We start from the raw sequence: 25,901 nt of genomic DNA, 5'->3' as shown, positions 1-25,901 counted from the left end.
ACCATACTTCCACTGATTTCTGATTTAACTGCATTGTAGAAGAGTGTGGCATATAAGAGATCGGTTCTTTAGTGTTTCGGACTTGAATGTTAGACTCTTAGAGATACAGTTTTTATGAAAGTCTGACATGTACTTGAAAAGAATTGCATTCTTTAATTGTAGGATGCATGTAGCATTCTCTGTTTACGTCCATTAAATCAAGCTTGTTCATTGTGCTGTTTAGATCTTACTCATTAGCTTACTAACTTTTGGACTCCTTGATCTGTCAGTTTCTGGGAGGTATATTAGAAATGGTCACTGCGATTATGGATTTGTCCATTTTTCTTGCTAGTTCTGTCAATTTTACATTATATACTTTGAGTTTTCATAGACATATCAGTAATGTTTTAGCAGTTGCAGGTTATCTTTGTTCTGTAGGGAGGTATATGATTTAGTTATTGTGTACACTGGCATGACTACAGAAGTGAAAATGGGACTCTTATTAGGAGTTTCTCAATTAGAAAGACTCTCAGCTAGGCGTGGAATCACTTTCTCTGAGGGAAAAGATAAAAATGGCATGGAAACAAAGCAGTCCTTTGTCCCGTTGCTTTTCCTTGGTTTTAGTCCTGGTATTTAATTTATTTTGAGTTTTCAAATAGCATAGCTGTAGAACGTGAGACTTGTGTTTATCCAAAAAGGAAATGGATTTTAATAGAGAAAACACTGTTCTAGGACTAAAACCATTTCAAGAGGAAAAGAAGAAAAAAAAATTTTTTTTTTTATTGAGTATAATTGCTTTACAATGTTTTAGTTTCTGCTGTACAAGGAAGTGAATCAACTCTATGTATACCTATGTCCCCTCCCTCTTGGACCTCCCTCCCACCCCCACCCCCACCCCCACCCCACCCATCTAGGTCGTCACAGAGCACCAAGCGGAGCTTCCTGTGCTTTATAGCATGTTCCTGCTAACTGTCTGTTTTATGCATTGTAGTGTATATATGTCAATCCTAATCTCCCAATTCGTCCCACCCTCCCCTTCCCACTTTGTGTCCACATGTCCGTTCTCTACGTCTACGTCTCTATTCCTGCCCTGCAGATAGGTTCATCTGTACCATTTTTCTAGGTTCCACATATATGTGTTAATATACGATGTTTGTTTTTCTCTTTCTGGCTTACTTCACTCTGTATGACAGACTCTAGGTCCATCCACATCTCTATAAAAGACCCAATTTCATTCCATTTTATGGCCAAGTAATATTCCATTGTATATATGTACCACATCTTCTTTATCCATTCATCTGTTGTTGGACATTTAGGTTGTTTCCATGTCCTGGCTATTGTAAATAGTGCTGCAGTGGACATTGGGATACATGTGTCCTTTTGAATTATGGTTTTTCTCAGGGTATATGCCCAGTAGTGGGATTGCTGGGTTATATGGTAGTTCTATTTTTAGTTTTTTAAGGAACCTCCATACTGTTCTCCACAGTGGCTGTCAGTTTACATTCCCACAAACAGTGCAAAAGGGTTCCCTTTTCTCCACACCCTCTCCAGCATTTATTGTTTGTAGATTTTTTGTTTGTAGATTTTTTTTTTTTTTTTGCGGTACGCGGGCCTCTCACTGTTGTGGCCTCTCCCATTGCGGAGCACAGGCTCCGGACGCGCAGGCTCAGCGGCCATGGATCACGGGCCCAGCCGCTCCGCGGCATGTGGGATCTTCCTGGACCGGGGCACGAACCCGTGTCCCCTGCATCGGCAGGCGGACTCTCAACCACTGCGCCACCAGGGAAGCCCTGTTTGTAGATTTTTTGATGATGGCCATTCTGTTAGGTGTGAGGTGATACCTCATTGTAGTTTTGATTTGCATTTCTCTAATAATTAGTGATGTTGAGCATCTTTTCATGTGCCTCTTGGCCATCTGTATGTCTTCTTTGGTGAAATGTCTATTTAGGTCTTCCGCTCATTTTAATTGGGTTGTTTGTTTTTTTGATATTGAGCTCCATGAGCTGTTTGTATGTTTCGGAGATTAATCCTTTGTCTGTTGCTTCCTTTGCAAATATTTTCTCCCATCCTGAGGGTTGTATTTTCATCTGGTTTATGGTTTCCTTTGCTATGCAAAAGCTTTTAAGTTTAATTAGGTCCCATTTGTTTATTTTTGTTTTTATTTTCATTACCCTAGGATGTGGGTCAATAAAGATCTTGCTGTGGTTTATGTCAAAGACAGTTTTTCCTATTGTTTTTTTCTTTCTAAGATTTTTATTTAGAAGAGTGATAGTGTGAAGTAAAACATTTCTAAGCCAAGAACAAACATATTTAAGGCCATAGGAGTAAAACTAAAGTATTTAAGGAGCATTTTCTGGTAGAACTTCAGCTCACAGTGTCTCCAAAATGGTCATCTACCCCAGATGTTCTTAGAGATGACTTCCCAAGCCTCACCCCCCAAGGGACGTTTGGTAACATCTGTAGACAGTCTTGATTGTCACAATAAGGTTGAAGGTCGTGGTGCAGTGGTTAAGAATCCACTTGCCAATGCAGGGGACACGGGTTCGAGCCCTGATCTGGGAAGATCCCACATGCTGCAGAGCAACTAAGCCCGTGTGCCACAACTACTGAGCCCAAGTGCTGCAACTACTGAATCCCACGTGCCTAGAGCCCATGCTCCGCAACAAGAGAAGCCACCACAGTGAGAAGCCCGTGCACCGCAACGAAGAGTAGACCCCGCTCACCACAACTAGAGAAAGCCCGCGCACAGCGACTAAGACCCAACGCAGCCAAAAATAAATAAATTAATTAATTAATTTAAAAAAATTAAGGTTGAGAGTGTTACTGGCATCTGTTGGGCAGAAGCCAGGGATACTGCTAAATATCGCACTGTGTACAGGTCAGACTCCTCACAGCAAAGAATTATCTGGCCCAAAATGTCAGTAGCACTGCTGTTGAGAAATTGTGTTCTAACCAACCCTGGTAAGGAGACATAGCTTCCCCCTGGTCCTAGGAGGTGGCTAGTGGGAAATCCAGGGAGGAATGAATGTCTTTTGACTTCCAGACCAAGTGTTTTCTCCCCACACAGGCTCATTTGAGTCTCTGTGTCCACACACAGGGTGCCTGTGTAGACTTAAATTTCACCTACGTCTGGTGTGGGCTTGTTTTTCAAGTTGTGAAAGGTGGTAGGGAAGGGCAGGGTGTGGTGCAGTGTGGAACTTGACCTCATTTTTATGCAAATGGAAGAATGAATATGCGCATTTTCTCCTAGGAAATTGCTTACTACAGCGGGCAGCTGAAGCAGGAAATGAGGCAGCAGCTCTTTTCCTGGCAACCAGTGGTGCCCACGTCAACCACAGAAACAAGTGGGTAAGTGTGACAGGGCAGCCAGGTGAAGTGGCTTTGGTCTGTGGAAGAAATGGCAGTGGTGGATGGGTAGGAAAAAACAGAATAGATTCTCTTCAATTTTTGTCCAAAAAAAAAAAAAATACATGGATGTTGTTAAAAAACCAGAGTCTCATAGATGCTTTTATCCTCAAATATTGTTGATCGATTCATTCAGCAACCACTTCTTAAGCATTTGTGGTATGTCAGGTCCTAAACAATACACTGTGGACTTCATGGTCTACTAGAGATTAGCAAACATGGACACAAAAACCTACCATATTAGCATCTTAATTTTTTGTAACATTTTACATTTGCTAAAGTTTTCCTATGTGAGTGTTTATTTAGTCGTATCTCAAGCTAAGGCAGATGGTGCAGTGTTAAAGGGGGGCCTTTCGGGTTGGACATTCCTGGATTTACTAGGTTTTCCATTTCCCATCCTGCTGTATGTGGTCTTAGGCAAGTTGCTTAACGTTTCTGAGCTTCAGTTCTCCTCGGTAAAGTGGGGTTAATATTGATTTCATAAGGTGTGGTTAAGATAAAAATAAACGATAAATTTAAGTGCTTATTAGCATAACATCTGGGACATTAGAAACTAAATAATAGTTATTTTTACTTTATAATTTTCAGACAGGGAGGATGTGTTTATCTTTAAGATCACATTTATTCTACAGCTACTTTGTGCTAGGAGCTTTAAGGTTATCCCTTTCAGTTCTCACAGTGGTTCTAGAAGCAGCATGTGTTGAAGAGACATTATCAACATCTGTAAATCCCTCATTTCAAGGTAAAGAACCTTGAGGTTCTGAGAGGTTAAGTGACTCGTAAATAACGGAGCCAGTATTAAGACTCAGGCACTACAACATACAGTTGCATTTTCTCTCAACAGCGCTGGGCAGAGCAGTAAACAGTAAGCTTGGCGTATGAGACAAATCAGTGTGTCGTGGAAGCACAGGGGGGAGGGTAGCGCCATGTTTTCCCACCATTAAATCTACTAATCTGTCTGCACCTAAACCTGCACCCGGCCTGCTCTCCAGCTAGAATGATGGCATGGCCCTGTATGCACCAGCGGCTGGTTTCTTGGCTTTGCTCCTGCCATTATGTGTGTCTGCCTCTGTCTGTGTCTCTCCTGTATCATCAGTGTTGCCCACTGTTCATTTCTAATAGCATACAGACATGCTCTACTGTCTCTCAACTTTAGAAGAAATTCTCCCTTGAGCCCACATTGTCTACCCTATTCCTTCTCTGATACCCTTCAGAGCAAAACTGGGTGAAACCTTAAGATGTAGAGGCACAGAGGAGACTCGACTTGAAAGCAAGTGAGAATGACACTGGAGACAGGTCTGGAATGCTGGTTTAAGGTCTTTGGACTTTATCCTGTGGGAAGAGAAAATCCACAGAAGTAGACAAGCAGTATGATCATTTTCAGGTTGAGAAAGCTTCCTGGGGTAGCTGGTGGGGTGGATGTACCATTGAGATCCAGGCTGGAGCCAGATGGGAATCATCTAGACAAGCAATGGCTTGTCCTGACCTCTGATACTAGATTTGGACCCAATGGGATGGGTTTCAGAGGAATTGCAGAATGATAGTCCATGGGACCTACCTCTGTGGCTCTCAGAAGCAAGGGCTGGAGAGGTGTCAAGACGGTTGTGTTGGATCCAAGAAGAGAAGCAGGGGACTGGCCAGGGGGAAGAACTGCTGTGGGGAGAGTGAATTCCATTTTGTGATTGTTGAACTCCTTTTTAAACATTCAGGCAGGGATATCCTGCAGGCAGTGGGAAAATTGGATATACAGATAAGGCTGGAGATCCTGGTTTGAGAGTCCCCTGCTTGTATTCCCTGGTAGAAGTCATGGGCGTAGATAAGCGTACCCAGGGAGGCTGTGTGGGGGGAAGGGCTGGAGCAGAAGACAGCCGGAGGAGGAGGCTGTAGGGAGAGGGTGGGGTGGGAAGGGGTCCACCGGGGGAAAGAAATGAAAGAGCCAAATCCTTATCACCCGGTGAGATCACAGTGGCAAGACCCACAGGGGATCCCACACCGGGGAAGGTCAAGAGGTGGCAATAAAAACATGTTAGCTAGAAATGAGGAAATTACAAAACCCGCTCAAAGCATTCAAAGTGGTTCCCTCTGGGAAGGGAGAATTTTTTTTAGGGGAAACAAGGTGAGATCTTGCTATTTTTCACAGCAGGCCTTGTAGGTGAAGTTCTTGGACTCTAACAGTGAGGATGTGTAGCTTCTGTAGGAGCCGGTGCAGAGCAGTATGTTCAGTTTGTTTGGGTGAAAAGATCCTGTGTGTGTGTGTGTGTGTGTGTGTGTGTGTGTGTGTGTACAGGTGTACACGTATATGTATTCACTCATATATACACATGTGTATATGTCTTTGTGTGAATATTCCGTCACTGGAGAGAAACATGAAACTGGTAATGGTTCCTTCAGGGGAGGATAATTGGGTAGGTGGGGGGGAAGGCATGAGGGGAAACTTCTTTTCATTGTATACTCTTGCACCTTTTGAATATTGAATCAGGTACCGCTAATACCAATTAAAATTTTTTTAATTTTAAAAAATGGGGGAAAGAGGTGTTTCTTGATCAGAATTCAAGATGAGGTTGGTACAAGCTGGTGAAAGAATCAGGGCATCAGTGTGCTGGAGGGGGTTGAAAAAGCTGTGACGGTCGACTGACAGCACCGCTTATCTGTGGGGCTGTGGATGTGAGGCTTTTCTGATTTCTACAGTGTTTATTTTAGTGATGCTCGGAGGTCGTCTGTTTAATAATAGTAATAATGTATTATTTTTATAATTAGCAACATAATTCTAAAAACTAAGTGAAGGGTGGAAATGCAGAAGATGAGGACCCAGGGTGTTTGGAGGGTGCTTGGGAGGACATTGGAGGAACTAAGGATGGTGGCACAGGAGAAAGGGAAGGAGAGGAGACCTGAGGAGTGGGACATACCTAATGGAGCTGGTGACAGGATGAGCCAGGGGCTGTGCCTGGCACTGGGGACCCGAGTTGCAGCACGTAGGCTGTCTTTGTCCCTTTGTGAAGGGGCCTCCTAGGCTGAAGTGCTCTGACTGGGACTATTCATTTCTGTTCAGGGAGAAACCCCGTTGCACACGGCCTGTCGGCATGGCCTGGCCAACCTCACTGCAGAGCTTCTGCAGCAGGGAGCCAACCCAAACCTACAGACGGAGGAGGCCCTGCCTTCACCAAAGCAGCCTGCATCCTTGCCCAGCTCAGCGGACAGCAGCGTCTACCTGCAGACACCACTGCACATGGCGATTGCCTATAATCATCCAGATGTGGTGTCTGTCATCCTGGAGCAAAAAGGTAGGTAGTTAGGGATTACTGCCCATCACCGTGACCTTTGCACAGTGGTTTTGAGTAGTTAATGACAGAGTTGATGTTTCTTTTATTGGTGAGTTTTCTTACCTCAAAAATCCTTTGCGGTCAAACCAGATAAGCATATGTTCTGGCTCCGGCTACTGTTTTTCTCTGTGTACGTTTTCAGGATGGGGCCTGCCCACTTCACCCGCGGGGTTTAGGTTTAGAGTCTCTGGCTGCTCCTCTGGTGTTTTGGGGTGTGGCCCCAGGCCACTTCAGTGCGGGTCAAGCAGAGTTCTGCCTTGGTGTGAGCACTGTCTCTGGAAACTCTGCCGCCGCCGGTCTTCCACGAGCTGGTCAGCTCTCTTGCCCACCTCTGAGCCTCCCTGGCAGGTGAACCATGAGAGAGGAGCCAGAAAGAGGGGCCGAGGGAAGCCCCTGCCACGAGGGAGGCCCGTTTCCCTCAGAAAGTCATCTTCCAATTTTTCTCTTTCCTGCCTTGAAATTTGTTTTACTCTTTCCTGTGTCCTTGTTAAGGCCGGCATCTTTTAGCACTGAGCTCATGGAAGGAAGTGGGGTGTTAGATAGGCCATGCCTTTTTCTTAGCCCACACAGGAGGTATACGATGGTAGGACTTATGTGTTAGGGAAATGTCACCAGGGCATTGTTTTGATCCTCTTTTCAGTAATCAAGTAATTAATGTGTGTTTCCATAGTGGACGCTGTTTTCCTTTTGTGAAGATTCAGTATTTTAACCTTTAAAACCATTCATTTTTCCTCATAAACTTTGCTTCAAAATATCAAATGTCTTGGCTTCCACTTCCCACAACAAGATTTATCAGTTCTCTGTATAGAAATGATCAGTCAGTCAGTTTGAAATTGAGCTGGTAGTCTCTTGAATACTTTAAATGGGATCCATGGGATGGTGAAATCAAGTGTTCTTTTTCTTTTAAAAAATTTAGCTAATGCTCTTCATGCCACCAACAACCTGCAAATTATTCCAGACTTCAGCCTCAAGGATTCCCGAGACCAGACTGTGCTGGGCCTGGCATTATGGACTGGTAAGGTGGTGCCAGGGGCTGCAGACAGACATAGGCCAGACAGTGGGCGCTAGAGGAGGGGAGGTGGAAGGGTTGGAGCTAATCATTTGTTGTAGGACAGCCTTTCTGTTTGGGTTCAGCCCGTAATATCCAGTGGAGAACTGCTGGCTTTGCAAAGTTGAGAGGGTGTTTGTTGTAGTAAGAGGTTGATGAAGTGGGAGAAGCTGAGCCCACGTTAATCGGGGCTTGTCTCTTTCCCAGGCATGCACACGATCGCAGCCCAGCTGCTGGGCTCCGGGGCTTGCATCAACGACACCATGTCCGACGGGCAGACCTTGCTGCACATGGCCATGCAGCGGCAGGACAGCAAGAGCGCGCTCTTTCTCCTGGAGCACCAGGCGGACATAAACGTCAGGTGGGCTGGAACAGCACTCCGCCACAGCACCAGGCCACGTTTAGTTGAGACGGTTCATAGTCTTGCTTGTAGAAAAGAGTTTTGTTCCCTGTTAAAGGGAGAGAAACAGTGACTCTGAAAAAGTACCAATACAGTGTTGTAATTAAATGTAATCATAGACTCAGAAGGAGAATTGTGTGCTTTGCTCTTATTTGAACCTTTCGAGACCAGGGCACAATATTGCACAAATCTCATTAAAAAGGACAGTCCAAGATCAATTGTTTAAGTAGGAATTTTCAGTTATAATGAAGAACATTCCAACAGATGAGCTATCAAAAGGCTTGAGGGGCGAAAATACACAGTTAAATTTTTATTATTTTTGCTTTTTCAAAGGAATTTATCTTTATCTCCAATGTCACCTGACCCAGAATGACTGAGTGGGTGAAAGTGTTTTGTCAAGTGGGTAGTTGGGGTGACATTCTATTCAGATGCTGTTGAAAGCAGCTGTATGTCTGTAAGATTTCAGCATGCTGGGATGTTTGGCAGTTATCTTCTCTGTGCAATAGGATAGCCTGGCTGTATTTTTTAAAAAGACAGGAGGGACAGATGCTATTGACAGGTTAACTTTCTCTGAAAGAATATTAATGAATGTGGGTGAAGTGTGTTTAAGGGATACAGTGGACTCTGGCCTCTAGGATGCCCAGAAGGGCACGCTTTATCATTTGGCCCCAGATACAAACATTGGTTTTGGTGTCCATGTCCCAGCAGGACTCAGGATGGGGAGACAGCTCTTCAGCTGGCCATCAGAAATCAGCTTCCCCTTGTCGTGGATGCCATATGCACCCGAGGAGCTGACATGTCTGTGCCAGATGAGAAGGGGAACCCCCCACTGTGGCTTGCGCTGGCAAATAATCTGGAGGACATCGCATCCACTCTGGTGAGACAAGCTCAACTTCAGCTCCTTTTACACATGGGGATATTTTGTGTCAGAGATGGATTTGGGACCTCCGTAGCAATCATAAGGAGCATGAGATCTACCAAGTAACAGATTGGGTCAAGGACGAGCAGTCAAAAGTCATGTTAAAGAAGCTTGCGGTTCAACGTAGCCTTGGCCAACACCTTTTCGTAGGGTGTCTTTATCAAGAAAACTACCAAGAAGCAAGAGAGCTGAGGCATTTCCTCAGGGGTCTGCTCCGGTGGTGGCTTAACTGGCTGTGGGATGTCCTCACTGTCACCACAGTGATAAGTTCTCAAATCTCAGGTTTGTCCCCCTTATTCAGAAGACAGGCTCCAAAAGTGGAGGTAGCCCCAGAAGCTCAGTTAGTTTTCTGAAGGGCCTGAAATGTGACATAAAGGCGTTTTAAACCTGGGGGTTTTATCCAACTGTTCTTGAAATTACCTGCTGTTTACAGGTGTGTGTTACTGGGGGCTCGTGTGTGTGTATGCGGGCATTTGTGTGTGTTTTCTGTCCCTTCTAGGACACAGCTCTAGAGGGTACTAATCAAACATATCTTCCTTTTATTTCTCAAACCCCTCCCGCAGTACCTAGTGCAAAAACTTGCACCGAGCAGATTTTAATCAGTGTTTGTAAAACTAATGAACGGTACAGATTAAACTAAATCTCAGTTAACTATCTACTGTATCTCGCCTGAAAACTGGGTCTGATGATGTGCGTAGGACTCACAGATGGTAATAAACGTGTTTACCTTTGCTTGGCAGTGCTTGTGAGTGACCTGTGTTTTCCTGCAGGTCAGACATGGCTGTGATGCCACGTGCTGGGGACCAGGGCCTAGTGGGTGCCTTCAGACCCTGCTGCACAGAGCCATTGATGGAAACGACGAGTCTACCGCCTGCTTTCTTATTCGCAGGTCTGAGAGGCCTGAGTATCCCTCCAGATCTTATTCAGTGTATTGCAAACTGGCCCTTTTCTCATTTACTCCAACTATAGTCTTGACCTGCCCATAGCTAGCTTGACCTTTGTAATGAAGGCTAGAGTGGGTCATTGTTCTGTCAGATCAAGTCAGCCAGGGAGAGGGCCTTATGTGCCCAGATCAAAGAATCTAAAAGCTAAGCCAACTTCCTGCTTTGGGAGCCATATAGGTCCCTGTAGTCACATCAGACCAGTTCACACAGTGAGACCGGGAGGCTGGGGTGGAGGAGACCGAATGGCCTCCGCAGGACTCCACCAAGATGCCCGAGTCATGCCAGCCTGCACGGCCTCAGAGTGCAGGAGGTGTGGGAGGCGAGGTTATTCAGGAAAGCTTTAGAGCAGTAATTCTCAAACTTTTAAGTGCATGCAGGTCCCCTGGGGGAGTTTTTAAGAGTTCTGATACCCACGTTGCCCCCAGGAGCAATTGCCAAAGAATCTATGGGAGCAAGGCAATTAATTCCCTAGCAGTCCAGTGGTTAGGACTCTGTGCTTCCAGTGCAGGGGCCCGGGTTCCATCCCTCGTCAGGGAACTAAGATCCTGCAAGACACGTGGCGTGGCCGAAAATAAAAGAAAAAAATCTGTGGGAGCAGGACACATGCACCAGTATTTGAGGCCAAGAACCAAGGACTGCAGTCCCTAGTAGTGGCAGCCTTTCTGTTGGGTTGGATAAGGCTGCTGCTTTACACCTGTTAGCATGCCTTCCGGCTCGGTGGAAGCATGCATTCCTTTTACTTCCCCTTCCTTTCAGTGGCTGCGATGTGAATAGTCCCAGACAACCTGGTGCTAATGGAGAAGGAGAGGAAGAGGCCAGAGATGGGCAGACCCCCTTGCATTTGGCAGCCTCTTGGGGGCTGGAAGAGACGATACAGTGTCTTCTGGAGTTTGGAGCCAATGTAAATGCACAGGTAAGGAGAGTGTCTCTTTTCCAGGAAGATGGATGGTAACCCCAGAATCAGGGAAATCACCTCTTATGGCCAGGGACCTTGCAGAGTCTCTGGTCTCGGGCCTCTGCTTTTCCATGAATGGGCCTAAGGGACGGACACATGAAGTGACTGTCTCTTGGGTCATGTAGCCTGTCTAGTAGTTTTAATGATTTCAGGTTAAGACTTTTCGTCTCTTTGCCTTTGTCCTTTCTACAAAGTGAGGAAGATTCGTTCAATCAACTTTTCTTTGCCTCCTGTCCACATTAGTTACAGATTTCCATTGAGAATTTGTTCCTATCCCAAGCTGAGTACTGTGTTTAGGAAAATGTTCTAGTAGCTCAATAGGGGATCCCTGAGTTACGTTCCTTGATGCTTTTCAACGTTCTAGCCTGTAAAGATTTGTGTGCAGCGGGCTTCCCTGGTAGTCCAGTGGTTAAGGTTCTTCTAATACAGGGGACGGGTTCGATCCCTGGTTGGGGAACTAAGATCCCACGTGCCGTATGGTGCGGCCAAAAACAGAAAAGATTTATCTGGCCCTGCAGCCAGATAAGTAGTGGTTTAACTTAGAGGTGAGGGTGACTGCAGCTTTTTTTTATATATATAAATTTATTTATTTTATTTATTTATATTTGGTTGCGTTAGGTCTTCGTTGCTGCAACATGGGCTTTCTCTAGTTGCGGCGAGCGGGGGCTACTCTTCGTTGAGGTGCGCGGGCTTCTCGTGGTGGCTTCTCTTGTTGCAGAGCACGGGCTCCAGGTGCATGGGCTTCAGTAGTTGTGGCTCGCGGGCTCTAGAGCGCAGGCTCAGTAGTTGTAGCACACGGGCTTAGTTGCTCTGCGGCATGTGGGATCTTCCCGGACCAGGGCTCGAACCTGTGTGTCCTGCATTGGCAGGCGGATTCCCAACCACTTCACCACCAGGAAAGCCCATATCACAGCTTTTCTAAACCAAATGTGTTTGTGCCCCTGGTCACTGGAGCGTGGAGGTAACGGAGAGTGGCTGTCAGTCATCTCTGTGTTTGGCCTCTTGAAAAGCTGATTTCAAATACAGAGTGGCAGTATTGATTCTCAGAACTGAATTCTGTTTACAGGTTATTCCCCTTCATATTTTTCCTGGGTTTTATCTTTGCTTGGACATTGAAATCTGTGCCTTGTCCCCACAGGATGCAGAAGGAAGAACGCCTGTCCATGTGGCCATCAGCAACCAACACGGCGTCATCATTCAGCTGCTGATTTCCCACCCTGACATCCACCTGAATGTCCGAGACAGGCAGGGCCTGACCCCCTTTGCCTGTGCCATGACCTACAAGAACAACAAGGCGGCCGAGGCCATCCTGAAACGAGAGTCCGGGGCTGCTGAGCAGGTGAGTGACCGGCACCCAACATTCTCCATGGCGCCCCAAGCACTAAACATGTGTCACCAACTAAGCAGGTCTCTTCTCGTTAAAGACATTTGTACTCCCCTTAAAATTTTGGCCATTCAGATGTCCTGTCAGTGCTGGATGGAATGTGCCTGCTCTGCCCTGCATGCCAGCCACCTGCTGGTGCCATGTGTAGAAGGGAGCTGGCGGAGGCTGGGCCCAGTGACAGGAATTCTGTGCTTGTACAACTGAGGGCATTCTTTGCTTTTGCTGGGTGGTTTACTTGCCCTAGTAATGAATGTCTTAAAAGGGTTAAATTGAACTTGAGCTTTTGGTGTCATGTTGGGTTTTAGAGGAGCTGTCAGCATTCAGCTTAGCAGGCTCAGTTGTCCTTGTTGTGGATGGTGAGCTGTTGACCTGCAGCATCAGACTGGGTGGGAAAGGACAGAGGCAACTGATTTAAGGCGGGAGCTGGGATGGGTTTGTGAAGTCAGTTCTCAGACACTTGAATCTCCATCCAGCACTTTATTTGTCTATTTACGCCAAGATTTACAAGTAGCCATTTATGAAGGTAAATTGGAAACTTGGGACCTGAACAAAAGTACTAACACAGGTGGAGACTTTTGCTTTGTATTTCAGGCTTCTGTACATCCCTTTTCTTCAGCATTTGCCTCAGTGTGACTGATCGAGTAGGTGTTGACCTCACCCTTGCTCACATGGGGTAAAATGTTCATGAATGGAGATAGTCATTTCACATTTCCTCCCCATCTAGCATGAAACTGGTGCTGTTGATCGAAGTCCTTTGCAGATATGTTGCTGTGTGTGTGTAGCATATGTGTCTCCCTCACTTCCTCCTGAGCCCTCACACTGATATGGCAGCTCTGGTAGCTGTAGTGTCCTGTGTGGTTTGATGAGAGTGAGCTTCTGTCTGCTTTACATCAGTGGTGCAAAGTCTATGACATACCGTTGGCGGCCTCCCCCAACATGTATTATTATCCTGTAGCTCAGTGAAAGAGGAGACTTTCTGGAAATTTCTGAAGGTTTGTTTGGCTGCTCAAGGGTCAGGCTGGCATTGCAGCTGTGGTTTTTAGAATTCTGGGTGCTTGTTTTAGCCAAAGCAGGAAACGCCCAAAGCCGATGTCCACCATTGCCTTCCCCCATGCATCCCAGTATTCTGGTGCTTTCCTTTCCCTGTCCTTCAGGTTGTCTCTTTCTTGGCCTTCCAAGTCCACTCCTGCTTCAGGAGGATGCTGGGGCAACTTGGGTTAGCTCCCTTTTCCTGACCATGCACATGTGGTCACACGCATAAATACGCCGTGTGGGTCTATGGCGGGGTGTGGGGTGTAGCGCAACATTGAGTGTTGGTTCTTGGGAGGGAGCCTCTGGAGCTGAGGGAGGACTACACCGTGGCCCCTCCAGTGGTCAGTGCAGCTCGCGGGTGCTCAGGAGGCCCTCTTGCAGGGGGAGCCCACAATATTTTGGTTCCCACTTGTTGCCTTAGGTGGATAACAAGGGCCGGAATTTTCTTCACGTGGCAGTTCAGAACTCTGATATCGAAAGTGTGCTCTTCCTGATCAGCGTCCAGGCTAACGTGAATTCCAGAGTCCAGGATGCTTCCAAGTTGACCCCTTTGCACCTTGCTGTCCAAGCAGGCTCAGAGATTATTGTCCGCAATTTGGTAAGTGTCGCTGAAACATTATCGCGTGAAACGTGTGGACAAAGCATGTTGTAGAGTGTGTGCAGACTCTCATCACAGGTGTTTGGCCAGGTATTGTGAAAGGCCAGCAGGTATTTGGGGAGGTAGCCGGTAAACTAAGGAAAGCAGGTGTGTCTGTGGGCAGCGTGTCCTGAGTGCCCAGTGGGCAGGCAGATACTGGAGTGAGGCCGCGAGGGAAGGTGGCGTGTGGGTGGCGGTGGCAGGGTGGGAGCATCAAGGGAAGGGAGGTCACTTCCGTTGACTGCCAGCTCTGTGTCAGGCGCTCAGCTGGTGCTTTCCAGCGAGTGTGTGCGTGCTCTCCCTCTCCCTCCCCTCCCTCCCTCTCCCTCCCCTCCCTCCCTCTCCCCACCCCTCCCTCCCCCTCCCCCCTACCCCCCCCCACTCTCTTGTTTTCATGAGTTTTTAAGTCTTTTTTGGGGGTATAATTGACAAACAACATTAAGTTAGCGTCAGGTATACAACATTGATTTGGTATTTGTATATTTTGCAAAATGATCAACACGAGTCTCGTTAACATCTGTCACCATATGTAGTTACAACAAGTTTTTTTCCTGTGATGAGGAGTTTTAAATTTACTCTCTTAGCAACTCTCAGATATACACCACAGTTTTTTCACTGTAGTCACCATGCTGTGTATCACACCCCAGTGACTTACTTATTTTGTAACTGGAAGTTTGTGCCTTTTGACCCCCCTTACCCATGTTGCCCAGCCCTCACCCCTGCCTCTGGCAACCACTAGTCTACTCTCTGAATCTGTGAGCTTGGGGGTTTTTTGTTGTCTGTTTTGTAAACTCCACATGTGAGGTCATACGGTATTTGTCTTTCTCTTTCTGACTTATTTCACTTAACATAATGCCCTCAAGGTCCAGCCATGTTGCTGCAAAAGATTCCGTTCCTTTTTACGGCTGAATAGTACTCACTATATATACATAACAGCTCTTTACCCATCCCTCCTCACAGATACTTAGGTCGCTTCCATATCTTGGCTGCTGCAAATAATGCTGCAATTAAGCATGGGTGCGTATATCTTTTTGAATTAGTGGGGGTTTTTTTGGGAAAAATACCCAGAAGTGGAATTATTAGATCGTGTGGTAGATGTATGTTGAATTTTTTGAGGAACCTTCTTACTTTTTTCCTTAGTGGCTACACCAATTTACATTCCCACCAGCAATGCACGGGGCTTCCCTTTTCTCCACATCCTTGCCAACACTTGTTACTGATAATAACCATTCTAACAGGTGTGAGGTGATATCTCATGGGCTTTTAAAAAATGTTTATTTATTATTTATTTATTTGTTTATTTTGGCTGCATCGGGTCTTAGTTGCAGCATGTGGGATCTTTTGTTTTTGGTTGCAGCATGTGGACTTCTTAGTTGCAGCATGCATGCGGGATCTAGTTCCCAGACCAGGGATCGAACCCAGGCCCCCTGCATTGGGAGCTCGGAGTCTTACCCACTGGACCACCAGGGAAGTCCCTCTCATTGTGGTTTTGATTTACATTTCCCTGATGATTAGTAACGTAGAGCATCTTTTCATGTACCTGTTGGCTATCTGTATGTCTTCTGTGGAAAAATATGTATTCAGATCCTGTGCCCATTTTTAATTAGATTGTTTTTCCTTTGCTGTGCAGAAGCTTTTTAGTTTGTAGTCCCGGTTTTTTATTTTTGCTTTTGTTGCATTTGCTTTTGGTGTCAGATCTAAAAAACTATCACCAGTACTGATGTCAGGGAGCTTACTGCATCTTAATTCTCAAAACTACTCAGAAGGATGTAGGAAATGTCTTACATTTTACAAAGGAGAAAATTTAATCTCAAAGAATTTTCTTCCCTCAAGAATATCAGTGGACTTCCCCGGTGGCGCAGTGGTCAAGAATCCGCCTGCCATTGCAGGGGGACATGGGTTCGATCCCTGGTCCGGGAAGATCCCACATGCTGCGGAGCAACTAAGCCCGTGTGTCACAACTACTGAGCCTGTGCTCTAGAGCCCGCGAGCCACAACTACTGAAGCCCGTGTGCTACAGTTACTGAAGCCCGCGTGCCTAGAGCCCGTGCTCCGCAACAAGAGAAGTCACTGCAATGAGAAGCCCCCACTTGCCACAACTAGAGAAAGCCCACATGCAGCAATGGATGAATGAATGAATAGACAGATAGATAGATAAATAAGAAAGAAAGAAGGGAGGGAGGGAGGGAAGGAAGGAGGGAAGGAGGGAGGGAGGGAGGGAGGAAGGAAGGACCAAAGGAAGGAAGGAAGGGAGGGAGGAAGGGAAGGAGGGAGGGAGGGAGGGAGGAAGGAAGGACCAAAGGAAGGAAGGAAGGAAGGAAGGGAGGGAGGGAGGGAGGGAGGGAGGGAGGGAGGGAGGACCAAAGGAAGGAAGGAAGGGAGGGAGGGAGGGAGGACCAAAGGAAGGAAGGAAAATCAACTAGTTAGTAGTATAGCTGGGAATTTGGCCATTTCTGTTTGACCCCAAAGCCTGTCTTTTCCAGGACAACTTAATGCCACCCAGGCAGGGGAAGGGCCTGAGCAAAGATGTGGAGACTGGAAAGTGCATGTGGTTTTTCAAGTGGCAAAGTTTGGTTGAAATTTGAGCAGAGAGTGGAAGGAGATGTGGTTGGAGAGAGAGGTAGAAACCAGGTCATGGGGTCTCATATTTCAAACCAAGAACTGTGAGCGGCCTTCGTCCTTTCAGTAGTAGAGTGTTTGAGCTGAGAGCGTGGTCCAGAGCCAAGACCAGGCCTCCACGTCACCTGGCTGGCTTACAGAGCCGCCACTTGCCGCTGCCTCCCATCGGAACTGACCGCTCGAGCACTTGCCCGGCCTTTGGTGCCCTGCCAGTTTTGTTTTTGAAGAATTCTTTTTAGGAAAATCTTTATGACTTGACATGTGTTGGAGCTGAGAGAGCCTCTGCCTTGGGGGTGGGGTGTGAGGGTGTGGGGGCAGTGTCAGCAGAGAAGAGGCCTAGGGGAGGCAACCGCAGGGAAGGATGGACTGGAGAGTGATGAGGAGGTGGGTCTGACAGATGCCGGGTGCAGACTGGATGTGGGGAGCAGCGAAGGAGGCAGACGTGAATAGGGAGTTGCACCCCGTGTGTGTCAGTCTGCCTGCCACCCTGAGAACCTAGGCGTTTTGAGGGTCAGGGCCCCTTCCTCAAGGTCATGCCTCTGTCTTACTAAGGCTTGATCTTGCAGGTGATTGGAGTCCCTAGAAACAGCTGATCTTCCAAACAATGGCCATGTAGTCCTTTGTCTGTGAATCGGTGTAGCTTAATGTTGGAACCTGTTCACACTGAAACAGTGCCTTTCTCCACTGAGAAAGGTTAGGGTTAGCGATGACCCTAGCACAGCACTCACGACCATGAATACCCCTCTATGGCATGTCCTGTTTGGACCTATGAGTGATTTGACCAGGCACCCAGAGGTGTGGGGGGCTGGGACTTGGAAGTCAGGATCAGAACCAGAGAAGCTGATCACTGCCTAGATTTTCCCAGAGACAGAGTGCCTGCACACACAAAGGAACTAAAGATGGCTGCAGACCTCAGGAGAGGCAAATTGGGCTTCGACTGCAAAGTAGAGGTTCTGTTCTGTTAACAGCAGCTGTCTTTGAAACTTTGTTAGGGAGTGGATGATGAATGAACTTCAGATACTAAATGAATATATAAGACACTATTTAAAGGACCTTCCTGCCTTTGATTCTGTAATTCTTTGTGTTGCTTTCTTTCTTTTAAAAAAATAATTTTAAAAAGTACATTTTTATTGTGGATTTATTTATATCCCTTAAAGCATGTAAGGATATAAAGCAGTTAGTAACTCCCTTTCACTCCTGACTCTTCCCTGAGTTTGGCGTGTATGCTTTTAAACACCTTCACAGTTTGTGTATGTTTGTGTGTGTATATATAGTTCTCTTATCTCTGTCTCACCAAGTGGAATCATACTATCTTCCTGTCTTCTAACGTGCCTTTTTAAATTTAATTTTTATTTATTTATTATTTATTTATTTATTTATTTATTTATTTATTTATTTATTTATGGTAAGCGCAGGCCTCTCACTGTTGTGGCCTCTCCCGTTGCGGAGCACAGGCTCCGGACGCGCAGGCTCAGCCGCCGTGGCTCACGGGCCCAGCTGCTCCGCGGCACGTGGGATCTTCCCGGACCGGGGCACGAACCCGTGTTCCCTGCATCAGCAGGCGTACTCTCAACCACTGCGCCACCAGGGAAGCCCTATTTTTTATTTTTTGTTTTTTTGATAGGTAAGTAGTGGATTTATTTAGAGAGAAACACACTCCACAGAGTGTGGGCCATCTCAGAAAGCAAGAGAGGCCTAACTTGCCTTTTTTTTAAACTTACTATAGCATAGATATCCTTTCATGTTAAACCATGAATTTTTAACATCTTGGTGGCTACCAGTGCTATTGTTTGTATATATTATAATTTCTATAACTAAATCTTTTCTGCAGTCTGGTTTTACTGTTACATGCAGTGGACATCCCTATATAGTGCACTGCAGTCCTGTGTAGTTTAATATACTGAAGTCTTAGAATTTCTGTGTCCTAGGGAATGGCTTTTTAAACATCTTGATAATTGCCAGTTTGCCCTTGGGATAGGTTTTGCTGGCCTGTGCCTCACCAGGAATTTGCTCCCAGCTTTGCCAGCATGGCAGACTCTGTGGATGCCAGGAGATAGGCAGGCTTGGTCCCTTACACAGGACCTTGGTTGGTTGTGGTAGAACAGCTGATCATGTAATCAACTTCAATAGCTTCTTGCAGGAGCCAAAGTGAATGAATTAACCAAGCACCGCCAGACCGCCCTCCATCTTGCTGCCCAGCAGGACCTGCCCACCATTTGCTCAGTCCTCTTGGAGAATGGAGTGGACTTCGCTGCTGTGGATGAGAATGGAAACAATGGTAACTTCCAGTCATTCCCCATGTGCAGTGCTGAGTGCCTCGAGCAGTCCCTCCCTTCTAGGGTTGGAGGGGCACTGCCCCCTTGGGTCTGCTCCCCTTCCCAGAGGTTGGCTCTTACAGGGGCAGTGCTGTGACAGGAAATGCTCTGAGCCAGGCATGCACCCTGGCTCAGAGCATGCAACTACCACCCTGACCAGGGCCTGAGCAACCTCCTGATGTGAGTGGTAACCCTGGAAGCCTAAATGGCTTCTTGTGAAACCATTGAATCTCATCTTTGGATAACGGCAGAGGCAGAAAGTGGATCTTAGGAGGTTGCATTTAGGACTCATTCTTGGGGATGGTGAAGCATGGAAAGGATGGTTCTGTGAGTGGACAGTGGCTGCTCTGGCCGAGTCCCATTTAGAGGGAGGTTTGTGAGGGTGAGGAAGAGTCGAGATTTTCTCTCTGCGCTTCTGGGCTTGCACTGTAAGAGAGTTTCCTCCCCAGCTCTTCATCTCGCTGTCATGCATGGCCGGCTCAACAACATCCGGGTCCTCCTGACAGAGTGCACCGTGGATGCTGAAGCCTTTAATCTACGGTGAGTGTGTGTGGTTCAGAGCAGAGGCCAGAGCTCCACGTCCCCTGGCCTGCCCCTCCGAGCTGGTGGTCACGGGCATCTTGTATTAGCACCAGGGGCATGCTGCAGAACTGTCCACTAGGGCCCTTGACCAGCCTTTAGCACCCCGGAATTTTTCTTTCTGAAAATACTTTTTAGGAAAACTTTTATGATTATTGTGTCCTTTAGATTTATCCAGCATCACAGAGTTCTGAAAATCCCATTTCTCTTGTGCATGATGGCTGTGGCAGATATATCCCTAACTTTTCCAACTTGTTTTATCAGAGGCCAGTCGCCACTGCACATTTTGGGACAATATGGCAAGGAGAACGCAGCAGCCATCTTTGATCTCTTCTTAGAGTGCATGCCTGAGTATCCTCTGGATAAACCAGATGCAGAAGGAAACACAGGTATGTAATAAGGTTTTTGTCTGTCCTGTCTCACTGGTGTTCCTTGCTTCCTAGAAAAAATAAGAGCCCATGCCGAAAAACAGGACACCCATGCCGTTACTTAAGGACATTCAGCCCAGTGGGCTGGGCTCTGTGAGAACCTGTCACCGATTCCTGACTTGGAATTTGGCAGTGTCTGATTTTAGGCACAAGCACATGTGAAGTGGGCTAGTGCTCCAAAGCCATATCCACGTCCAGACAGGCCTGCCTACCTGTTTTTATTGCCCTCATCTACCTCGTATCCAGTCAACTAGATCCCTACCCAAGCTTCCAGATCCCAAGAGATAGAGGAAATATAGCCACCTCACAGGTGCTTCAGAAGGAGGAAATGTGCTACAGTGCGTATTTATGTGTTTTGAAAAAGTGGCATGTTATATACAGATGAGGGCTGATGTCTAATTGAGGGGTTTAGTAAACAGGCCTCTGTCATGGTAGTGCTCTAGCCACCCACAATCACTATGTTAATTTGTATAGCTTTCATAGTGTTTTTGATGGACTTTTGCATTCGTTTTCTTGTTGAATACTCGCAACAACCTTATAAGGTAAGCAGTGCGTATAGTGTGTCCCCATTTTTCAAGTAAGGAAACAAAGATGAAACCCAAATCTCTCCCTAGCCCAGGGCTCTCTGAGCTCTTTGCTGCTGCTGTATTCCCATTCATTCGCCATCATTGCCAGACAGAACCTCATGGCCTTTGGCAGCAATGCAGTCACCAAAGGGTGTCCCAAACCTTAGCATGGGACCAAATATTTTGTCATCAGTTCTTGGCCTTGGGAAGAGTTCTTGGCCTTGATTCATAAACATGTTTTTTAAGCCAGCAGTGGTGAGCCTGAGCTTCAGAGGAGTCAGCCCTGGGCGTGAGCTGCTTTAGCCAGAGCCTACTGCAGTGAGCACCGTTGTCCAGGAGCAGGTGAACAGGCAGGCAGGTGCTTCCTGCCCCAGTAGGGAGGGCCAGCAGGGTGGCCTGGCCAGAGCCCGGGCGCCCACCAGGCCTGCTCCTGCAGAGGAGAGAGGCTCCACGGGGTAGAAGAACTTCCTGGTGCAGGTTTACCGCACTAATCTATTGTTTTCTCCGTGTGTACACACCTCACGAGTCTTCAGAGTTAGGTACATCGTGTGAAAAGAGCTTTGTCCCCCACCCCCCAGTGTTTTATGCCAGAGGAAGGCAGCTGAAACAATGGTATATTTTCCCTTCAGTGTGTGACCCCTCCTCAGTGCTCTTGTGGCCAGAGCTCTGAATGGGCAGGAGTGTGTCTCTGGAGCTGGAGCTGCTCTGGACCCCCTGGCTCGTGGCTGGGTCCTTGGCTGCAAGATGCTGCAGATCCTCTGCGGAGCTGTCACGAGAGCCCCAGGGCCCTTGTGTGTCAGTGGGGACTTTGCCAACACGTGTCCTGCCAGGGTTCTGTCCTGCCCTCGGCAGTGGGAAGTAGCCCTGCCTGTGGTTTTGTTTCCCAGTGCTGCTCTTGGCGTACATGAAAGGGAACGCCAACTTGTGCCGTGCCGTCGTCCGCTCGGGTGCTCGCCTGGGGGTGAACAACAACCAAGGGGTCAACATCTTCAACTACCAGGTCGCCACCAAGCAGCTGCTGTTTAGACTCTTAGGTGAGTGGCCCGCTTTCTGCTCTTCCAGTGCAAGCACAGTGACGGTGTTGATTATCTGGATGTATTGGTGACCTTGAAATCTCGTAATGACTTGCTTCATGATCTGAACCAGCAGTTTTCCAGGCACCATATGGTTTAGGACTTTGTGAATGCCATGCAGGGCCTTTGAGCAGCAGTGGGAGGGTCACTTTTGGAAATCTGGTTTATTGGGTGTCCTGCTTTGGGGCTCCCGTCAGTTTCCCACGTCCCCAGATCCCACCAGAAACCTGTCAGCTCCAGGCATTCCCCCTTCCCACGGTTCCCGACTGCGTGTCTGCACACCCTTTGTCCTTCAGCCGATGCCGCTTCTCTGCGTCCTTTAGAATTGCCTTCTGGTTCAGCCCCACTGACTTCCTCCTCTGTGTCCCTTTTGTGGCGAGGAGAGCTTCACGCTTGATGATGTCATATTGCAAGTCTTTACTTGTCCCCATTGAAGTAGCAGAAAGACTCAGAATGCCTCAAGTGCCACTGTGCTGTCATCACCCACAGTGCAGGTGGAACGGGGTTCTTAGCCCCACGGTATGTGTAGAGAAACGAGCTCAGACATACTTAGTAGCTGTGTGATCTTGATGTAGGTGACTTGCCCAAGGTCACAAAGCTGGTTTGTAGCAGAGCCAGCACCAAAGTGCGGTGTTGCTATAGCTAGTCTACTCTCTGCCGTGCTCTTGGTCAACCTTTTAGGAGCTCAGATCAGGAGCCCACACCATCTGCAGTGCTGGCATGTGGAAGGTGCTTGGTGACGATTGATTCCTCCCCGTGAGCTCAGTCTCCTTCTGTGCATGGAGCACTCAAAGCAGTGCTGGCATGTGGTTAGAGAAATGCTAGTGGTTGCTGCTGTCACCTACACTGGTAACTTCCAACCGAATGCCCCACAGCTTCCACAGACTCAAAACTGAACTCCTCTGCTGCTCTGCTTCTCTCTGATGTCTCTTCCCTGCCAGTGGTCTCACCTCAGACTCAGTCACTCTGTCCAGAAACCTGGGAATCACCTTCGTCTCCTTCCTGCTCCCTGCCTCCCTCTCACCCCCGACTTGTGTTCAGTCACCAGACCTGACGGATTCTGCCCCCTTCATTGCTCTTGTCTGGTCCCTCCATCCCTGTTCCCCTTACCATGGGGCCCCTGCCAGTCTTTCCAGCTGTTGGTTTGCCCTCTCCCTGCCATACCATCCCTGACTGCATGTGTTTCCCCCACAGACACTGTGCTGTTTCACTGCCTTAAGACTGTTTCCTTCCTACCCCCGTCTGCCTGGCAGACACTGGTTCTCCATATTTTCCTGTGTGCCACTTTCCCTGACCTACTTAGAATATAGACAGACCTCGGTCAGTTCCTGACCACCACAATAAAGTGAATATTGCAATAAACTAAGGCACACAAATTTTTTTGGCTTCCCAGCGCATATAAAAGTTCTGTTTACATTGTACTGTAGTTTATTGCCTATGCAGTGGCACTGTCTAGAAGTCAGCGTATATACCTCAATTGAAAAATACTTCATTGTTAAAAAATGCCAAAATAAAATAGTAACATCAAAGCTCACCGATCACAGATCATCATAACAAATATAATAATAATGAAAAAGTTTGAAATTTTTGAGAATTACCAAAGTGTGACAGAGACATGAAGTAAGAAAATGCTCTTGGGAAAATGGCACCGCTAGACTTGCTCAATGCAGGGTTGCCACAGACCTTCAATTTGTAAAAAGTACGATATCTGCAAAGCACAATAAAAGGAAGCGTGCCTATATGTTGCTTTCTTATCCTTCACGTCCCTCTGCGACGTGTTGCTTTATTTACTGGGCCATTTCCCTGCTACTTCTGAGCCCCAGGTCTGGCTGAGCACAGTCGGTATCTGACAGGAACTAGTCTTGTGCTGTGTTGCAGATATGCTGTCCAAGGAGCCTCCGTGGTGTGACGGCTCCAATTGCTATGAGTGTACTGCCAAGTTTGGAGTCACAACTCGCAAACATCACTGGTAAGACTGTCCCCGCCCACCCCCCACCAATCACTTGCCAGAGGAATAAGGGGATTTCTGCTATACCATTGCTGCTGCCTTTTCCCATGGTAAACTATGAACTTGCCAGGGCCCTGTACTCTCCTGGGCAAAACTTGACCACACAGAGCAATGAGGTGACGGGACCCTGCACACTTCTAGTGATGTACAGAGGCCAGCGGGCACTCAGACTGATGGCTTTCCTGCTGAATGCTGGGGTTCACAGTGCTAGGTGGCCTGTCAGGCCTCCTGTCATCTTAGCCAGGCTTCCTGCTTGCAGTGAAGCTGAGTTGATCGCTGTGCTCCCAGGACGTGTGCTTCCCAGCCTGAGCACAGGCCACTGTCCTGAGAACTGAGGAGCTGTTTCCATTACAGGGAGACGCTTCTTTGGCTCTTGCTGAGCCTTTCTTGAGCTTTAAAGAAAGAGGCTTCTCCAGGATCACTTTAACGTAATTATTGGCTAGAATTTTGTTGTCATGGACTATAAATTATACATGCGTTGGTATGATTTAGCTGGCGAGGGGCAGAGCTGGCCTCAGAGTGCCAGGCGTGGGCTTGCTTGTCCGATGGGGCACTGCCGTGCTGTGCTCGTGTGCCGGGCGGCAGTCTGCTCTCGAGAACCCCTCTCACACTTCCTTTCTTTGCTTCCCACAGTCGTCACTGCGGACGTCTTCTTTGCCATAAATGCTCGACCAAGGAGATTCCTATTATAAAGTTTGATCTGAACAAGCCTGTGCGAGTTTGCAACATTTGCTTTGATGTACTGACTTTGGGTGGGGTCTCTTAGGAGCCCCCGGGAAGGTCCAGGCCACATCCTCGGTTGCCTCCCCAGCAGCTGCTCTGCTCACCAGCCTGACCCCCCCACCTCCCACCCCCCAGAGCAGGAGCTGGCAGTTGTGTTCTTGCGGCAATAGACGGGAACAATTAAGGACCGTGGTGTGACAGATCCCATCTCAAACAATTCTGTGTGATTGTCAGTTTATCAGACTATGATCAAGGTCACTAGACGTTTCACTAATTGGACCAGATCTTTTAGCCTAAGTGGTAAATGTGATAGGAATTAGACCCCATTCTGCTAGCAATGTACAAGGATGCTTCGAAAACCATTTTCCCTTCCAGTAGCTTAGTGTCCATCTCAGAGCATTCATGAAGTCTTCCTGACTGGGTGGACTTCCTAGGCAGAGCCTAACCGTAGGAAGCTGGCATCTGGCTGCACGACAAGAGCTGGCTTTACTCTAGGGTAAGTGGCTGTGGACTTTTCTGCACAGTGTTTTCATAAAGGTAATAGGATCCTCTTGCCCTGAAATCTCGCTCTCTCTTTTTTTTTTTTTTTTTTGGGAAAAGCTAAGCTGTATTTTTAGTGAACTACCCCTTTAAAAAAGGTGAAATATTTCTAAGCAGGGTTCAAAGATGAGAGCTGAAAAATTGTGGCCTTAACAACTGAAAGCTTTACCAGTATTCATGCTACTCGGGTGTCAGGGTTGCGGTGTGGCAGCTTGACACCTCCTAGCAGCCGTCTTGTTCTCTCATCTTACTGTGTCCTGTCTATGGAGTCCTCAGTCACCTGCCACTAGGCAGTGGTGGAGAAAATGCACTTTATTGTGCTACACTTTTTATATAGCTGCATTATTGGTGATTCCAATTTAAAAATCCATCTTCAAAAATACCCTCACACATCCACGCATCAGTGATTCTAATGATTGGCTTCGACTGGACCTCAGCTCACACTAAGTCTTAAAGGGAAAACTCCTGCGGAGTGTCATTTGGAGCAGGAGAGTGACATGGGCCAAGTGAGGGGAAGGGGAATCTCCAGCCTCAGGCTGGCAGGTCCCATCTCCTTGACATGAGTGCTTCTTGCTGAAACCTTTGCCGTTATGTTGTGAGTGCTGTCTGTCCCAGGTCCCAGGTCCTTGCCCCATAAGAGCCAACAGCCAAAGGCCCTGGCCAAGTGTGTGTGACCCCATCTTGGAAGGCTCGCTCATGTGCTGAATGAGGCCCCCAGAGGCTACCAGGCCTTAGTCGCTGCTAGTACTGCATTAATCCGGAAGTGTTAAACTTCTTTTCTTCTGAAGGTTTGGCCAGTCTTTTTAAAAATGCACATTTAAAGAGAAACTTCTACCACTGCTTTAAAAACAAAACAAAACTCTGAGATGAACAATATGTGTTGTACAGCTATACTCAGAGATTAACAATCTCAATCATACATACTGTTTTTTTCAGACATTTAACCACTACATTTTTTTGTATTAATGAAGTATGAATATATGTGTAAAAGGGACTAAATATTTTTTTTGCAGCAGCCTGTCGTTTT

General features: G+C 47.2%; 1 protein-coding gene across 1 annotated transcript in view; it reads left to right on the top strand.

Moving 5' to 3' along the window:
- ANKFY1 (ankyrin repeat and FYVE domain containing 1) overlaps positions 1-24,377 on the top strand; it is a 67,922-nt gene extending 43,545 nt beyond the window's left edge. Inside the window, exons 11-25 of the mRNA XM_065898047.1 lie at positions 3,230-3,327; positions 6,434-6,665; positions 7,621-7,719; positions 7,960-8,113; positions 8,861-9,029; positions 9,842-9,960; positions 10,772-10,928; positions 12,109-12,309; positions 13,808-13,984; positions 18,773-18,920; positions 19,407-19,497; positions 19,801-19,925; positions 21,418-21,564; positions 23,482-23,572; positions 24,245-24,377. Coding sequence (XP_065754119.1) covers positions 3,230-3,327; positions 6,434-6,665; positions 7,621-7,719; positions 7,960-8,113; positions 8,861-9,029; positions 9,842-9,960; positions 10,772-10,928; positions 12,109-12,309; positions 13,808-13,984; positions 18,773-18,920; positions 19,407-19,497; positions 19,801-19,925; positions 21,418-21,564; positions 23,482-23,572; positions 24,245-24,377 — 2,141 coding nt within the window. The remainder of the gene's footprint in view (positions 1-3,229; positions 3,328-6,433; positions 6,666-7,620; positions 7,720-7,959; positions 8,114-8,860; positions 9,030-9,841; positions 9,961-10,771; positions 10,929-12,108; positions 12,310-13,807; positions 13,985-18,772; positions 18,921-19,406; positions 19,498-19,800; positions 19,926-21,417; positions 21,565-23,481; positions 23,573-24,244) is intronic.
- The last annotated feature ends 1,524 nt before the right edge of the window (positions 24,378-25,901 follow it).

Source organism: Phocoena phocoena, chromosome 19 (assembly GCF_963924675.1).
Source record: "Phocoena phocoena chromosome 19, mPhoPho1.1, whole genome shotgun sequence".
Classification (NCBI taxonomy): Eukaryota; Metazoa; Chordata; class Mammalia; order Artiodactyla; family Phocoenidae; genus Phocoena; species Phocoena phocoena.
The sequence above is the reverse complement of the archived record's forward strand: the minus strand, read 5'-3'. Positions and strand labels throughout refer to the sequence as shown.